Consider the following 18,066-nt stretch of genomic DNA (forward strand, 5'->3'; position numbering starts at 1 on the left):
GGGGGGGGGGGGGGGGGGGGGGGGAACAGAAGGCAAAAACAAAAACAAAACTACCCACGCACAAATATAATATTTTTGCCACTGCCACTAACTTATATATAGATTTAAATATATGAGAAGTACACAGGACCATATAGAGAAGAAAAACAATTACTCTATCCATCCGAATTGGTTGTCGCATTTGCATTTTACACGCTTTTTAAAAAATTAAAGTAAATGCTATGTATTTTTCAATTATGTCAATCACGACATCATTTTTTCATTTTTGGAAATAAAAGCAACAAAGAATGCAATGGTAAATTAAAAAAAGTAGACTGATGCTGTTCAAATTTAAAAAGAGGATAACATTTTGGGACAAACTAAAAAGGAAAATAAGTTAGGTAAAATGAGACGGATAAAGCCAAGTAGGAAAGTTGTAGGTACTGGTACCTTTCCAATAAATTATATCTTATGATTTACATGTAAGCATCAAAATGTTTGTTCATCTACCTTCCAATAATATTATTATAGTGGTTGATGTTGCTGAAAAAAAAAGGGTTAAGTATTACAAACTTGAAGGGTCTATTTATTAATCGGAGAATTTCTCTTGAAAAGAATTTGAGAATAGAAAATATATTTACTTACACAATTTTTCATTTAAAAAAACTGTACTGTAAACTTTTCTAATAATTTTATAGAAAACTTAATAATTTTTAAAAACTATTTTTTAAATTAAAAACAGAATTACTATTATCTATCTTTATTTTTCTCTTTATATATATATTTTATAATAATTAATTGTGTGAAGAACAAAACACCAATCAAATTAAAACTCAACACTCCCTATAAAAAGCAACGACCTATCATCGCATGAAAATAAAACTACTGTTGATCGCCGGCCTTGCTAGCTAGACAACATATCACCAGGCCAACACATATATACATTTCTCCTAAGAAAATGCTAGGCCAACAAAACATCCTTTGTACCCACCACATGAGGCCTAAGGCTTTCATTACCAAGAACGATGAAAAGCTTCATCGAAAGACTGCAAATTACAAGCCAAACATTTGGAAATACGACGTCATACAGAATCACACAAGTGAATACGTTGTGAGTATTTGAACCTTTTTAATTATTTTTATTGTTAGTACTCTATATAAATCCATTTCCCGCCAAAGAACTTGTGATTTAGTGACACCCAGTTTACACTCCTACATGAAAAGCTATGAACATATACTACATTGTAACAGAGTGAGTAGTTTAAATCAGCTATCTGTCAATTAATGCTAAGTGAAATATATATACAAATGGATAATGGCAATAGGCCAGAGATCAGGGAATTACAAAACGGAAAGACAATTTGTCATCCCTATTCTCACGTACTTCAAAAAAAATTTAGGAAGTATTTGGACAAATTTTAACGTTATAAATTTATCCAATTTTTTTTTCAAGCATTTCGGAACCATTTTCAGAATTAAACTAAATAAAGTATGGGAGACTTTTCAAATTTCAAATGTCTAATCGATATAAAAGTTTTACATAAACTGATGTAAGATAGATTTCAACTTAATACTTTTAATTAAAATGTAAAAAAATATTAATTTAATAGGCGAACAAGTATTGCATTTTCAACAAAAAGTATTACTTATCCCTTGAAATTAAAGATATTAGTAAAATGTAATACTTTAAATTTTTAATAAAAAATGTAATACGTGTTGATTCCTTAAAAAGGATTACATTTTTTTTTTTATAACAAGTGTTACTCGCTTCACACAAAACAATTTTTTTGGGATATATATATACACACACACACACACACGCATGCCCTTGATTTTAAATTTTAATTATACATGCATATTAATATTCATGAATATTTAAAAATAATAATATTTACAAATAACCCCTACTTTTAAATATTGTATATTTTCTTCGCATTTTAAGTTATAGATTTTTTAAAATTGTCATTTTCTTATATTTTGTGTCCAGTTTATTTATTTATTTATTTCTTACTTACTTTCTTTCTTTCTTTTTTTTCGTAATAGCTAGTACCTCTTTATTCATAGGAAAATTCATTAATTAGCTAATTTTATAATGGAAAATATATTTATGCGCTCTCAGAAATGTTCGTAATTGGTCTACAGAAATTGTTCTTTATTACGCTGCATGCATGTGTTTAATTTCCTAAAACTACGAACACAAAAATTCATGACGACGCAGAAAACATGTGAGTTTTTCGTGTTTGTTCGAATATGGTTTTCTAAATCGTTTTAAAAATGTGTTTCAAAAAAAAAAGTTTTAAAAAAGTACGTAAACGATAGTGACCGGAGGCTCACTGATCTCCCTATATAAAGCAATAACAACATAAAATTAGAACCGTACCCTAACTCATAAATTATGCCGTAATGTGACCCATACGAATACATACAAGGACAAATAATTCGTATAGGAAACCTGGAAAACATGCACAACTTAGCGTATTGCGGACATACATACATATATATAATTATAATATATAGTTGAAACATATATTAATGCATTTGTAATTTGTTGAACACAATAATAATTAATATAGTAATAAGTCTTAATAAATAATCAAATACATAATATATGAATCTATAAGGCAATAATAAATAATGTATACAATGTAATACTTACTAATACATTTTTTCAATATAAATAAATACATTAACATATATTTATATATATATTTATATAAAATGATATATATATATATACACACACTATGGGGGGTGTATTCAATCATGACTTTCATAGGATTTTAAAGACTTTTATGAACTTCAAAAGTTTGGAGGTATTCAATTCAAACTTTTAGAGAGTATTTAAAAGTCATGCGGTATTCGATCAAGATTTTTAAAGAGCTGAGTTTTTAAAAGTCATGTAGTATTCAATTAAAACTTTTAAAGAATCTTTAAAAGTCATGTGGTATTTAAAAAGTTATGAATTTGTAAGGACTTTTTAATTTTAGAACTTCTGTAGACTTTTATATACTTTTCCTTCTGAAATATAAATAGTTGAAATCCAACCCCCAACCCAAAGATTTCAAAATTTTCTTTCTACCAACACTGAAGGTTTTTTTTTTTCTCTCTTTCTCTCTATTTAAACTCTATTTTTTTTTTCTCCTTATTTAAAATTTTAAACTTTATAAACCTTATACCTAAATTCAATAAATTATTTTTTCTTCATTATCCTATATTTTCTACATACCTAAACTCTACCAATTTTTTTCTCTCTCCTAAACTTTACCATCTTCCTCTAAAAATTCAAAATAATATTATTTTTATTTCATTGTTGCTTGTATATTTTGAATTTTTTCTATGAACTTTTTATCCCTAACTTCTAAACTTTTTCTCCTAAATACATGAACAGAGTAAATTTTTTTATCTATCACCGTCAACTTTTACTATATGTTTCATAATATTCATATGTTTATTCGTAATATATTTTTTCTTTTTTCTTTTTAACATGCTATTACGAATAGTGAACTATTGTTTGCAATAACAATTTGAGGCTACAAAGAGAAGCACCTTGTTATTGTTAGCAGTCCTATATTGTTATTGCAAATAAATGAATAATAGTTCTTTGCTTGATACCTAGCAGTATATCAAATATAATTTATATATATATATTATTAATTTTTTTTATTTTATGCAACTAGTAATTATATATTTTTTTAAATATTAATTTCTCAAGAAAAAGTAATTATATTTTTAAATATTTTATTTGAACAATTCTATAACTATAAATTTTTAGTGTTTAATATTGTTATGAATTGCTTATGAAAGTTTGTAAGGATGTATTCAATTTAGAATTTTAATGACTTTTGTAGACTTTTTAAAATAAAAAAAGTTGATAAAAGTTTATGCAAGTTTTTTATATAGACTTTTATAGAGTCTTACAAAGTTTTAAAAAGTTTTGAACGACTCTATGAAAGTCAATAAAAATTTATTAAAATCTATCATTTTAAAAGTTTTTAAAAATCTACAAAAGTCATGATTGAATACACCCCCTAATATTAACAATATATACATACCAAAGCCCACCATTTTGGTGGGATGCCATAAAATTTAAAGTCTACCACACCTTTTTGATGGGGCGTGACGGACTAAGCCTGTTTTGACAGCTCTAGTTACGTACTATATCAAAGTTAATCATGACCACTCATTAACTTGTGGTCAATATTAAATCAATAATAAAAATATCATGATAATTGAGAACCACAAATATTTGATGTTTGCATTTTTCTCAACACAAAAATTCATGATGACGCAGACAACATGTGAGTTTTCATGTTTGTTCGGATATATGGTTTTCTCAAACGTTTTAAAAATGTAAACGACAGTGACCGGAATCACCCGAGGCTCACTGATCCCCCTATATAAACCAATACAATTTTTTCTTATCATCTCATCATCATTAGCAATTCCTTTTTATAAACACTCTTGCATTATTCCTTTGCCTCACTACACGTATCTTGAATTGTCCCACGCATTTCTACTAAGAAAATGTCTTGTGAACAAAATCTCCCATCTAACCCCACATTACTAGACTCTTCCTTTACCAACAAAGAAGAAAATCATCCCAAAACTGCCAATTACAAGCCAACTATTTGGAAATATGATTTCATAGAGTCTCTTACGAGTAAACATGCTGTGAGTATTCAACCATGCATCTTTTTTTTTTATATACTTCTATAATTACTACATTTTGAGCATATAATAATGAATTATTTACGAGTGTACAATTTCATGCAATGCAGTGAACAACAATAACGTAACCTATGTGAATATAATTGATAATTTCAGGACGTGAAATACCAAAGGAGAGCAGAAAAGCTGAAAGAGGAAGTGTCGTGCCTTTTCGACAAAACGGTTGATGTATTGGCTAAACTTGAGCTAATAGACAGCATAGGGAAGATGGGTCTTTCCCATCACTTTGAGAAGGAAATCATGGAATCTCTGGAGCACATTTTACTCTCTGCTAATAACAAAAAATGTTTTAGCTCTGAAATGGATCTCTATGCCACTGCCTTGTCTTTTAGGATTCTAAGACAATATGGGAATCATGTTTCTCAAGGTACATACCCACATAATATGATTATGAGTAGCACTTGAGTGAGATTGTCCCACGGGTCTCAATTCATGATATCGGTCAAATCTTTGACCTCATTAATCAAAGATCTAACCAGTCTTAATTATTGAGACTCGTGAGACAGTCTCATACAAGTTTTTGTCAAACCTACTCCATATATCCTAGCTAGGATGGTACGTAGTTGATGCGTGGGTTCCATGCATGATTAGATTCTGGTGAAAATAAACAAGTTGACTATGATGTTTCTGGATTTCTTTAGCATTATATTATTTAACGCATGCACAAATGAATTATAATAACGTTTTAGAAATGTTTTTTCCCCGCGTGTAATACGTGACAGATGTATTTTTGGGTTTCATGGATGAAATGGGAGAGTTCACCATAAAGGGAGGCCCCAAAGCAATTCTTGAACTCTTTGAAGCCTCTCATCTGGCCTTAGAGGGAGAAGACATATTGTACAAGGCTCGAATTTATTGCACAGAGATCCTCAAGAATCTAACTTCAGAAGATTCAGATAATGGTTTGGCTGGTTCTTTACTACTCCCTTCGCATTTGACAGCAAATTGGTACAACGTAAGAAGAGAAATTTTGCAACGTGAAAATGAATCAATGTCAAATTCTCAACTTCTCCATTTGGCAAAATTGAACTTCAACATTGTGCAAGTTGAACACCAAAAGAACCTTGTGGAAATCTTAAGGTAATATATATAAAAGTTGAGTTATCATTGTAGTATAGTATTTTTGATATCACATGGGTAAATTATATTGGATCTAACACTTTTTACTTTGTTGTACTTGTTCATTAGATGGTGGAGAAATTTTGGACTGATAGAAAATATGAGTTTCACAAGAGTTCGAGTGGTTGAAAGCTTCTTGTGGTCTGTAGGGGTGGCATTTGAACCTCAATACGGAAACTTCAGAAAGTGGTTGACCAAGGCCATACAATTGGTTCTAATAGTTGACGATGTTTATGACATCTTTGGGTCATTAAAAGATTTGGAAATCTTCACGACTGCGGTTGAAATGTATGTTAGTTTGTTTAATGAAATCTTCTCTCTCTCTTTTTTTTTTTTTCTTTTTGTTTTTTTAGTGACAAGAGAACTTGTCGTCACTATCTAAGTGTGTGGATTGGATAAATTCCAACTTGTGGCCCTAGTTGGTAATGAGATAATCAGTCTAGGTTGTCCATAATTAACCGATTCAAACCAAGAAGGTTAATACGCAACTTCAATTTCACAAAAAAAATCGAATTTGAAACTTTGTAATTACCAAACTAACGGCTAATAACACGGGCGGCGTGAATGTTTTAATTGCAGGTGGGACCCTAGTGGAATTGTGGATTTACCAGAATGCATGAAAATTTGCTTTTGGGCTCTTTATGATATCACCAATGACACTGCTCGTCAAATTCATGAACATAAGGGTTGGGACTGTGCGTTACCATATTTACAAAAAGGGGTACTTCACTTCTTTCCAAAATTCTTGCAATTTAGGGTTGGATAACACCATTTTTTCATTGTTTTGCTATATAATTACGTTATCACTTTCTATTTTTCTATGAAATCTCAACCAATAAATAAAATATTTTTGTTTTTGTTGGCTGGATTTAATTAGTGGGCAGATTTTTGCAAAGCTTTACTAGTGGAAGCAAAGTGGGATTCAATAGGCTACACTCCAACATTGTGGGAGTACCTAGACAATGCATGGATATCATCATCAGGCAATGTGCTTTCACTTCATATACTTCTAGGTGTACCTCAAGATTACTCAGATATCATCCACTTCCTCAAAAACAACAAAGATCTCATCTATTACTCGTCTCTTATAATTAGATTGTGCAACGATCTAGGCACTTCAGCAGTAAGTACATACCAACATGACATATTATCTTTTCATTTCAACGTCATATATCTCATATATATTTTTGTGTAATGATAGAAAACCAACTATATATGAACTAATGGTTGAAGTTGTTTGATTCATTATAGGCCGAACTGGAAAGAGGTGATGCACCCTCGTCGATATTATGCTACATGAAAGAGACAGGTGTAACAGAAGAAGTGGCCCGTGAACACATTAGAAGTGTGGTTCATGAAACATGGACAAAAATCAACAAATTTTGCTTCAACGACAACAGTTCTCCAGTATTCTCATCCCTAGGAACCTTAGTCAAATGTGTCACAAACACCGCCCGAGTGTCGCATTTCATTTACCAAAATGGAGACGGATTTGGAGTTCCAGACCGCGAGACTCGAGACCAAGTCATTTCTTACTTGATTGAGCCAATTCCTCTCAAATAGTTATTGTAAAAGAAGCAATGTACTCCATAATATATGTAATGTGTGATCATTTTCTATAAGGTTTAACGTAAATAAATCATAATGCTTCGTGTACTTAGTTTCAAATCCATATGTCTCTCCAGTTTCTTCTAGGTTACGTTATTGGAAGTTTTACAGTGTTCTTATTATCATGTCTTCCGTCATTTTATATATTAGAATAAGTTTGGTGTGAGATTGTCTCACCGTGGGAGGTGTACTATTTTTTTAGTTAAAAAGTAATACTATACATTATATGAATCATAAAAAAGTATTACATTTTAATTAAAAAATATTGGTGGTGAATAAGTCAATTTACTAAATATATATTCCGTAAATATATATATTTGAGTCGTGTGTACTCACAATTTCCTTAAAATTGATTTGTTAACTCCCGATAGTGCTAGGAGCATCTGTTATACAATAGATGCATATATTGGTGACGTAGAGACAAAAGACGCACAATATTTTTACAAATATTAAATTTATACTTTCTGCGTTCGTTCCTGTGAAGGAACTGACGCATTGTCAGGCTTTTCGTAACTTAATTTTTATTACAATATGTTTTTTATATTTATTAACTTAATTTTTATTAATATTTCAAATTAGTTATGTTGCCAAATAATTTCATAAAAGAGGTATTCATAATCATATTAATTAATTTGACGATAATCTTTCTAGATTTAACACTTATTTAGCATAAATCTTAACGAATGACTATTTGTGGTAAAAAATGAAAGTCAAGTACGTTTTTGGATGAATTGAAAGTCCTGAAGTAAAAAAGAATACTAGACCATTAGGAAAGAAATTGTAATAATTGTTGTAAAAAAATTAATAATTATTTGAATAAAAAAAACCATTACTTAAGAAATTATGATACTTACCCAGTCATCTACAATTGACCGGTCCAACTAGGATTCATGAACCAGTCTTAATGCAAGTTTTTGCTTTATTTGAAACAGATGCAATGGCAAAAACAGGTAGTAGTACGAAGACGTCATCTTACTGGATTCTTCCGCACTCATAATATATCTTACAAACATATTGATATGGGAAAAGGGATATGATTCCTTATTTATGTTATACTTCCATGTAGAGTGTGAAGGATAATTCCCCACTGACATGACGAAAAGGAATCTGCAGATTACTGATAAATAGATTATAGATATATAGGTGAGGATGGATGGGAATTGCAGGCAGATTTCACGGCATGGGGATGGGTTCAAAGAACAGATCCACAATGCGACTCTTCATCTCATCTGGGCGGACACCAAAACCGTCTCCCTGCTGGTATATAAATTGAGCGATTCGAGGAAGATTCATCGCTGTTCTCTTAAACTCTTTGGGAAGAGGACGCTCCATCCTCACTAATTCTGTGTTCAGTTTCTTCCACGTTTCTGCAATTAAGTCATTGATATACTCCCCAGCTTTCGCTTCTGAACACCCACTTTCACGGATATAACACTGGATTGATTTTGGGTTATCTCCCTTCAACATTTCATCCTTTTCAACAAGGTAACATCATCAAATTAATCAAATATGTTTTCAGAAAAGAAAAAAAAAAAAAGAAGAAAGAAATTAATTAAAGAGTAATTCATGTATGTACCGGGGAAGTTCCCAAGTCATTTGCAAGACGAAGAATCATGGCAGAGCTGCGAATGATTTCAGGATATTGTTCCAAGTGTTGCAGATCTTCAATGTTAATGGGATTTGTAATGCAAAAATAAGCATGCATTAACAGTAGAGGGCCAGTATTTGTTATGAAGGCAGTATCCAGGTACTCATCCAGGCTTGGAGCATATCCACCCAGATTCCACTTCACTTCCAGTAAGTACAATTTGCACAGATTTGCCCACTGAAATATATATATGTGCAATTAGATACAGATTAGATCAATATTATTATGAGTAATACGGACTTGTCGGGGTGTGGGACTCTTGGGGCGAGGAACTTCTCATTTGATGGGTAAGATCAATATTATTCGCCAGGTGAAAGATCAGACTCATGATTAATCAGGACATGCAGCTTAATTAACCAGGTTATTTCTTATTTTTACTGATCTCTGGTTTAATTAGCTACGGGCAGTTCATATTATATGGATTACCTGTTTTCTTATGTTTGAAATAATGCTTAAACCTTGGTCTTTCAGAACATCATAACCCAGTTCATTCATTGAGTTGAAAATGACTAGGAAACAAATCTTCATATACTCTGGAAGTGTCTCAGCTGCATTAACATCCCATCTATATATGAAATATGCAGCAAAAAGTGCATTAGTCAATGTAAAAATAAAAGTATTACTTGAACCAAAAAAAAAAAAGCTAATAATAGACAAACCTCTGAACCACATCAGTGAAGATCTCTAGTTCGTTCAAGGCTCCATAAACATCATAAAGATCATCAAGCATTGTTAACAGTACAGAGAGTTTTGTTGAAATCTTTCTGCAGTATTCAAACTGAGGATCAGGAGTGAACCCCATAGCCCATAAGAAACCCTCCACCAACCGGTCCCTGGCAAAGCTCATCTTTTCTGCTAGACGGATATCTTTATTCCACCTATAATATTATGAAAAATAAAAAAAAAAATTAGAAAGTTCTTTGATTTCTTCCATTTTGGCAACTATATATGTCAAGGCTGGTGAAGTTGGTTTAATTTGTCTAGATAGGTTAGTTGCATTAAACCAAGTGTATGTACTCATCAGATCACCTGGACATTTGCTTTAATTCCTCCAAATATTTGGCTTGAACCATATTGTAGTCCAGTTTAGCAAACTCCAATAAAACTGGCTTCATGTTGTGTCTCTTTTCATAAACGGATATGAACCATCTTGCTTCAAACCTCTGCATCCTCCAGTATAGAGGCATTTCTAGGGCATGGTCAACAAGATCATGATCTAATATGTTCATGTTTTGGATTTCTCTAAGATGTTTAGTGCATAAACGTTGGGCTGCTTCCATAATGCTCTCACCCTCCATGCATAGGTATGTTGCTTCATACAGACTAAGGATTCCCTTCGTATCCTCCCTCAAGCTTCTCCTGAGATTTCCTTGGTCGTCCATGAAACCACAGAAAACCTCTGTAAAAAAAAAAACAAATACCCATGTTAATACGAGGTTTAATTAGCTTTTAATGTTTTTATTTCTGTTGAGTGCGTGCATGGGTGTTCAATGTACGCACCTTGAGGGACTTTGTAGCCGTGCTGTCTAAGTAGCCGGAACTGCAAAGCAGTAGCATATAAATCTTGATCGCCATTACACCAGCAAGAGTTGGTGTACATATGCTCCAAAACATGCTGTATTTCATCCTCAAAATGGTAGGATATGCCCAGTCTTTGAAGGAGATCCACAAGCTCAAGCTTTTCCAATGGATCCATTTTTTCCTCCATCATTTTCCTCACACCTTCTTTTAGCTCAGCTGCACGTTTAGAGAACTCTTCTCCCTGTAATAGTAGATAAAACATAAAGAAAATTAAAAACGACGCCATATGATCTGTATCAGTACGCGGAATAGGTACCTTATTAATAAGAAAACATAACATTAATATAAAGTCTTAATTTTATGTCTAGCTTACATTGTAGATAGCGGTTCGAGATTGCACATAATCATCAGCCCAGATGCTTGGTTTATAATTCCCTGATCTCCTATTACCATTATACATTTCTATTTATTTTCGAAAATGGCCGGACAGGCTAAGTAATAAGAAAATGATTTCACTTGGCAGATATATGGCTGATGAATCCAGGAGTATCATAGACTGGGCTTATATATAGAGAGGGATTAGAGTATAGTAGGCGACTAGGCGCCGACGGCTTATAAATTAATTGAAATGACATGCATGCATGATTTCGTAATTATCAATTACTGAAAATACTCAACCTTTTTGTTTTAATAGTGTTAGAAAAAAAATAGCATAAAATTAATAAGTGGACTATTTTATGGTAAAATTACATGTAGGTCCACTCTTCTTTTTTTTTTTTTTTTTTTGTGATGGGTCAATGTGGAATCGGGTACTTCATTGTAAGATGCAAAAATTTATATATTATACACTCAAAACGGATAATAATGGGTGAACTACAAATTGATGATTCTCAAAAAAGAATCATTACAATTGGAAAGACTTATAAATAACATACTAAAAAAGGGGTGTGTCATGATTTTAAATACTTGGTGAGAGTTATATTTCATTGATTACATATACTATTTTTCATATATACTCCGTAATATATATCTTGCATGCTATAGTATTATTTATTATTTATTATTATTATTATAATTATAATATGGTACGTGGTAAAGTATTTTACTCTATGCCTATTGAATTCATAACAATTATTGGTTTGAATGCTTAGTTTGAATCAATTACTTCAAGGAGATCAAAGGCTAGTTATGGCTATCCTAATTAGTTTTTGGCTAAGTACTTAATCTAAACTTTATTTTTAAGAGCCAATGATCTAAGTCACATCTTTAACATTTTTTTTCTTTGAGTCAAAATTCAATATTCTTGAACTTGTTTACAATCATTTATTATTTTATTTATTCTTTCCAAGCGATTTTTCCCACTTTGAGTCCTTTAAATTTAAGAAGTGAGACTCAGTAGTCTCTTTGGGATTTGACATGGTCTTGGCGCTACTACACATTAGTGAGGTGAGCCAGTATTAATTTTATAGAGTTTTAACAACCTGTCAAAATTTTCTGATTAATAAACGGACTTTTTAAGTTTGTAATACATTTTCTCTTCTTTTTTTTTTTCTTTTTTTTCAACAACATTCAACCACTATAATAATATCTTGTTGGAAGGTAGCTCAACAAACATTTTGATGCTTTCATGTAAATGTAAATCATAAGATATAATTTATTGGAGTAGGACTAGTACTTGTGACCTTCCTACTCCTTTCCCATCATTCTACTTTTCTTAATTTATCCTTATGAGTTTGCATTCTTTATTGCTTTTATTTCTAAAAATAAAAAAAAAGTGAGGGACATAATTGAGAAATACATAGCATTTACTTTAGTTTCTTAAAAAGTATGCAAAAAACAAATGCCACAACTAATTGGGGCCGTGGAAGTAATTATTTTTCTTCCCTATGTTCCTTGCATATGCGACAAGTAATTGGGGTGGAAGTAATTGTTTTTCTTCCCTATGTTCCTGTGTACTTCTCATATATTTAAATCTATATATAAGTTAGTGGCAGTGGCAAAAATATTATATTTGTGCGTGGGTAGTTTTGTTTTTATTAAAATTTTAAATTTATTTAGATTTTAGATATTTAAATTATTGTAAATAATAATAATAATGTAAAATATTTTATAAATTTTATATTTATATTTTAGGAAATAACTAACATATAACTACAATATATAATGTGTATATATTATTATTATTGAAGAAAAATAAGAAAATATATAGTGAATGCATGTGCATGATAACAATAGTGGAAAAGATAACGAAAGTTATAACAGTAAGGGTATGTTTGTCTAATATATTGTAAAGTAAAACTTTTATAGCATAATGTCCAAAAAAAACTTAACGGAAAAAAACAGACATAAATAAATGTTATAACCTTTATTCACACTTATTATGTTTTTAGATTATTATTATTATTATTATTATTATATAACAAAAAACACCACCACCACCACCATTACCATCACCAATACACCACCACCACACTAGCTACCACCACTATACCACTATCACCGCCACCACACCACCACTACTATACCACTTATTATTATTATTATTATTGTTGTTGTTGTTGTTGTTGTTATTGTTGTTGCATGTTGTTGTTATTGTTATTGTTTTTTTTAAACGTTATTGTTATTGTTATTATATAAAAAATAATATCACTGCCACCGCCACCAACACTTTGATTATTAGTAGTCTTTGTTCATAATTGTATATTATAAAATTTTGATGATTTTGGTTTGTTATTTTGAATTACAAGATTTTGGTTAGTTATTTTGATATCTTACTAGTTATTTTTTATTATATTTAAATTAAAATTGTTGTTGTTGTTGTTATTATTATTATTATTATTGTTATTATTATTATTATACATGTTATATTCTAAACAAAATAATTAAAATGTTTAAATATACAATTCTACTCATTTTCCAGAAAATGAACCAAACACACCAAGACATATTTTTAGAATTCAACCAAATACTGGAAATGAAAATATTTTCTGAGAAATGACTCATTTTTCAGAATTCATTTTCCTAATTTTCAAACACACCCTTAATGCTTCTAGAACTTAGACCAAAAATTTAATTGTTATATTTTCAAATAATATAATACTAAACATATTTATTAATTTTCAAGAAAAATGGTTATTTGCAAATACTTCTCTCAAAATTATTTTCTGAAAAATTCAATTGAGATGACTTATTTGCAAACCTCACAATACGTACAAGACATATATATATGTTATATTTTTACTTATTTTCAAATCTGATTTAGGCAGAGAATTTATGTTCTATTGGCACATAGTTCCACAAGACAAGACATAAATTCATAATATAAGACACGCAATATGTTGTGTGTTACACAATTACTAATATATTCTAGGTACATAATTCATACTCTTAAAGTACATAAATTTTGAAAAAAATTTATATATAAAACAAATTAAACAGCCAAACGATGGCCGTCAAAATTAAAGTTTGAAAACGATGGCTATTGATATCTGCTATTTTGTACAATTATTCACCCCTTATTCTAGTTGTTTTGAAGGTTATTTTCTGTATCCTAGTGAAATTGGGAATTGTTTGTGTGTTATATTGTCCAAGTGCTGAATTATCTACAAGGAACAACAAAGGAAGAATATTGGAGCATTTTGGACAAGTTCTGGAAGAAAAGGGAATTACAAGGAAGAATACAAATTGGAAAAGAATTTGAAGTTGCCTAATGGGCCAAGGCCCATCTATCTCCTATATATTCTACCTATTCTCTACAATTGAAGAAGGTTCCCTTACAGAGTTCTGAACCCTAATTAGTTTTAGTTTATTTTTCTCTTTATATTTCCCTAGTATAGTTTAGATTAGTTTTATATTAGATTATTTAATTTCAAGATTGGAATCAAAGATTGAAGATTGAATTTGTTCTTTATCAGTTAAGTTCTCTTATTCATTTATTACTTTCTTGCAATGTTTATGGTTATTAACTATTGCTTTGTTCTGTTTACTCCCATCATGCATGAGTAGTTCGTTTATGGGTTTGGATTAGGGATCCATTGTTAATCTTGATGTTCGATTTATGATTATTGCATAAAGGGATTGAATCTTTTACCTAGGGTTTATGTTGATTTGGGGATTTCTTTGCACTAGTTATTGGTTTGTGGCCAGAATTAATTGCTAGTCTAGGAGAGGGATTCATTACAACGACAGTTGGATGGAGACCTCGAGCCTTACCAATTTCAACCTAATTTTCCTGCTATGAAAGTAGAGGTAATATTGGGGGCTTACAATGCTTAGGTGCTTAAGGTTATGATTGATGCATCACGATAGTGGGGCAATCTTAGCCTAATTCTCTTATTGATTACGAAAGTAGCTGAGTAGAATTCTTTTGTGCATTGCCCATATATCCCTTGGTTAATTATTTTTTCCCTAATCGTGAGTTTGTTAGAACATCAAGGTTACAATCCCCTAATCTGGCCTATACCTTTATTATACAGTTTACACCTTAGTCAATTGCTTTCTTTTACACCATTCAGTATTTGTTGCTTGGATTCTATAAATTCATATACTCTAGTGCCTGGTAATTCACACAGTTTCGTGCCTTAACACCAATCCTCAGTGGAACGACATTACACCCTTCTTTTACACTCATCATTTGTGCTCATCACATTTTGGCGCCGTTGCCGAGGATTGGCTTATTTGGTTTTGATTGTGTGATTAATTTCTTACTAGCATTAGAGTTGGTGAATTTTAGGAGATCAAGTTTTATTTTATTTCTTTATTCAAAAAGAAATAAAATTTGCTAATGTGCCTGCAAATCTGTATCTTTTGATTTGATTGAAAGGGATTCCCATGATGGATCAAGGAGGATACTATGATTGTCAATCTTATGAGGACAACCAATATGATGGATATGGAAACCCTTGTACAATTCAATCCCAAGGTTTTCATCCACCACCATTCCACCCCCAAAACTCATACTCTCAATACACTCCAAACTACCAACATCCATACCCACAACCTTCACAAGATTTCAATCCATACTACCAAAATCCTTACCCACCACATCCTCAGGAATATCAACCTTTCCCTCAAGAGTTTGGTGTCAATATGAATCAAGAAGTTTTTCAAGGAGGTGCACCATCACTGTTCATGCCACAACCTCTTTGGTGTGCCATATGTGGAGGATCACATGAAGCCGAACCTCTTTGGTGTGCCATATGTGGAGGATCACATGAAGCCGAAAGATGTTGGTGTGCCATATGTGGAGGATCACATGAAGCCGAAAGATGCTACATCTTTGATCCTAACTTTCGATATCCAGCCGAAAGATGCTACATCTTTGATCCTAACTTTCGATATCCAGTCCAAGTTCAAGTACCTGTACATCAAGAACCTCAAGAGCCATTCTATCAACAAACTCCACAAGCAAACCAACCTATTGATGAGATGATGAGGTCCATGATGTATAACATAATCATTCAAAGGAACATTCAAATAAACATGTTACAAGCTCAATTGGAAGATCTTAAGGCTCAAGGAAAGTAGAGGTAATATTGGGGGCTTACAATGCTTAGGTGCTTAAGGTTATGATTGATGCATCACGACAGTGGGGCAATCTTAGCCTAATTCTCTTATTGATTACGAAAGTAGCTGAGTAGAATTCTTTTGTGCATTGCCCATATATCCCTTGGTTAATTATTCTTTACCTAATCGTGAGTTTGTTAGAACATCAAGGTTACAATCCCCCTAATCTGGCTCATACCTTTATTATACAGTTTACACCTTAGTCAATTGCTTTCTTTTACACCATTCAGTCTTTGTTGCTTGGATTCTATAAATTCATATACTCTAGTGCCTGGTAATTCACACAGTTTCGTGCCTTAACACCAATCCTCAGCGGAACGACATTACACCCTTCTTTTACACTAATTATTTGTGATCATCAGCTATGTTTGGCAAACCTAGCTGAAAAGGTAGCTGAAAGCTGAAAAGGAGCTGAAAGCTAAAAAGCTATAAGTTAGGAGCTGAAACTGGTGAGCTGTTAAGCTAGCTGTTATGCTTAAAAGTGTTTGGTAAAATTAGCTTTTTGATAAGCCGATAAATGTAAAAAGACTAAAAAGGGCATCTTCATTGGTCCACTTAAAATTCTCTCCATCCATATTATCATTTGTTGAAGCCATATTGCTAATTTAGAAATAACAACAACAATAATATAATAATAATCCAATTTAAACAAGCATTAGTAGTTGAATACTTGAATAGAAATATTAAAAAAAAAAAAAANCACATGAAGCCGAAAGATGCTACATCTTTGATCCTAACTTTCGATATCCAGTCCAAGTTCAAGTACCTGTACATCAAGAACCTCAAGAGCCATTCTATCAACAAACTCCACAAGCAAACCAACCTATTGATGAGATGATGAGGTCCATGATGTATAACATAATCATTCAAAGGAACATTCAAATAAACATGTTACAAGCTCAATTGGAAGATCTTAAGGCTCAAGGAAAGTAGAGGTAATATTGGGGGCTTACAATGCTTAGGTGCTTAAGGTTATGATTGATGCATCACGACAGTGGGGCAATCTTAGCCTAATTCTCTTATTGATTACGAAAGTAGCTGAGTAGAATTCTTTTGTGCATTGCCCATATATCCCTTGGTTAATTATTCTTTACCTAATCGTGAGTTTGTTAGAACATCAAGGTTACAATCCCCCTAATCTGGCTCATACCTTTATTATACAGTTTACACCTTAGTCAATTGCTTTCTTTTACACCATTCAGTCTTTGTTGCTTGGATTCTATAAATTCATATACTCTAGTGCCTGGTAATTCACACAGTTTCGTGCCTTAACACCAATCCTCAGCGGAACGACATTACACCCTTCTTTTACACTAATTATTTGTGATCATCAGCTATGTTTGGCAAACCTAGCTGAAAAGGTAGCTGAAAGCTGAAAAGGAGCTGAAAGCTAAAAAGCTATAAGTTAGGAGCTGAAACTGGTGAGCTGTTAAGCTAGCTGTTATGCTTAAAAGTGTTTGGTAAAATTAGCTTTTTGATAAGCCGATAAATGTAAAAAGACTAAAAAGGGCATCTTCATTGGTCCACTTAAAATTCTCTCCATCCATATTATCATTTGTTGAAGCCATATTGCTAATTTAGAAATAACAACAACAATAATATAATAATAATCCAATTTAAACAAGCATTAGTAGTTGAATACTTGAATAGAAATATTAAAAAAAAAAAAAAGAGCAACAGGAAACAGTGATTGAATACTTGAAAATTATTTCATATCTTTAATATACATATCAAAAATAAAAAACAAAAACAAAAGGAAACAATGGTGTTGAATACTTGAAAACCATTTCATCATATATGTTACATTGATAAAACTTGGGTAGAATCCTACAGATTACAAATACTGCAGAAACTTACTTTAATTCTTCAAATTACATTATATCAAAAACACTGCAGAT

At 31.6% G+C, this 18,066-nt stretch overlaps 2 protein-coding genes across 2 annotated transcripts; one reads left to right on the plus strand and one right to left on the minus strand.

The window, feature by feature from the left end:
• Window positions 1-876: 876 nt before the first annotated feature.
• Window positions 877-7,482, plus strand: LOC116030598 (alpha-farnesene synthase-like). The gene is made up of 7 exons (XM_031272899.1): window positions 877-1,090; window positions 4,804-5,074; window positions 5,430-5,787; window positions 5,896-6,114; window positions 6,406-6,547; window positions 6,704-6,949; window positions 7,078-7,482. Exons 1-7 carry the CDS (start codon window positions 938-940, stop codon window positions 7,387-7,389), a joined length of 1,701 nt encoding a protein of 566 aa, XP_031128759.1. The 5' UTR covers window positions 877-937; the 3' UTR covers window positions 7,390-7,482.
• Window positions 7,483-8,338: 856 nt separating this feature from the next.
• LOC116030717 ((-)-alpha-terpineol synthase-like) lies at window positions 8,339-11,112 on the minus strand. The gene is made up of 7 exons (XM_031273032.1): window positions 10,977-11,112; window positions 10,583-10,844; window positions 10,112-10,481; window positions 9,742-9,960; window positions 9,509-9,647; window positions 9,011-9,259; window positions 8,339-8,907 (listed from the first exon to the last, which is right to left on the minus strand). The coding sequence occupies exons 1-7, from the start codon at window positions 11,061-11,063 to the stop codon at window positions 8,608-8,610; spliced, it is 1,626 nt and encodes a 541-aa protein (XP_031128892.1). The 5' UTR covers window positions 11,064-11,112; the 3' UTR covers window positions 8,339-8,607.
• Window positions 11,113-18,066: the final 6,954 nt, after the last annotated feature.

The sequence above is a fragment of the Ipomoea triloba genome, chromosome 9 (genome assembly GCF_003576645.1).
Source record: "Ipomoea triloba cultivar NCNSP0323 chromosome 9, ASM357664v1".
In the NCBI taxonomy this organism is placed as follows: domain Eukaryota; kingdom Viridiplantae; phylum Streptophyta; class Magnoliopsida; order Solanales; family Convolvulaceae; genus Ipomoea; species Ipomoea triloba.

Excerpts from the sequence above, each read along its gene's own strand:
- LOC116030717 (XM_031273032.1), bottom strand. The coding sequence starts at position 11,063 with ATGTATAATGGTAATAGGAGATCAGGGAATTATAAACCAAGCATCTGG. Across the intron at positions 9,648-9,741 it reads TTCACTGATGTGGTTCAGAG|ATGGGATGTTAATGCAGCTG; the intron begins GTTTGTCTATTA and ends TTTCATATATAG. Across the intron at positions 9,260-9,508 it reads TTTCAAACATAAGAAAACAG|TGGGCAAATCTGTGCAAATT; the intron begins GTAATCCATATA and ends TATATATTTCAG.
- LOC116030598 (XM_031272899.1), top strand. The coding sequence starts at position 938 with ATGCTAGGCCAACAAAACATCCTTTGTACCCACCACATGAGGCCTAAG. Across the intron at positions 6,548-6,703 it reads TACCATATTTACAAAAAGGG|TGGGCAGATTTTTGCAAAGC; the intron begins GTACTTCACTTC and ends GGATTTAATTAG. Across the intron at positions 6,950-7,077 it reads ACGATCTAGGCACTTCAGCA|GCCGAACTGGAAAGAGGTGA; the intron begins GTAAGTACATAC and ends GATTCATTATAG.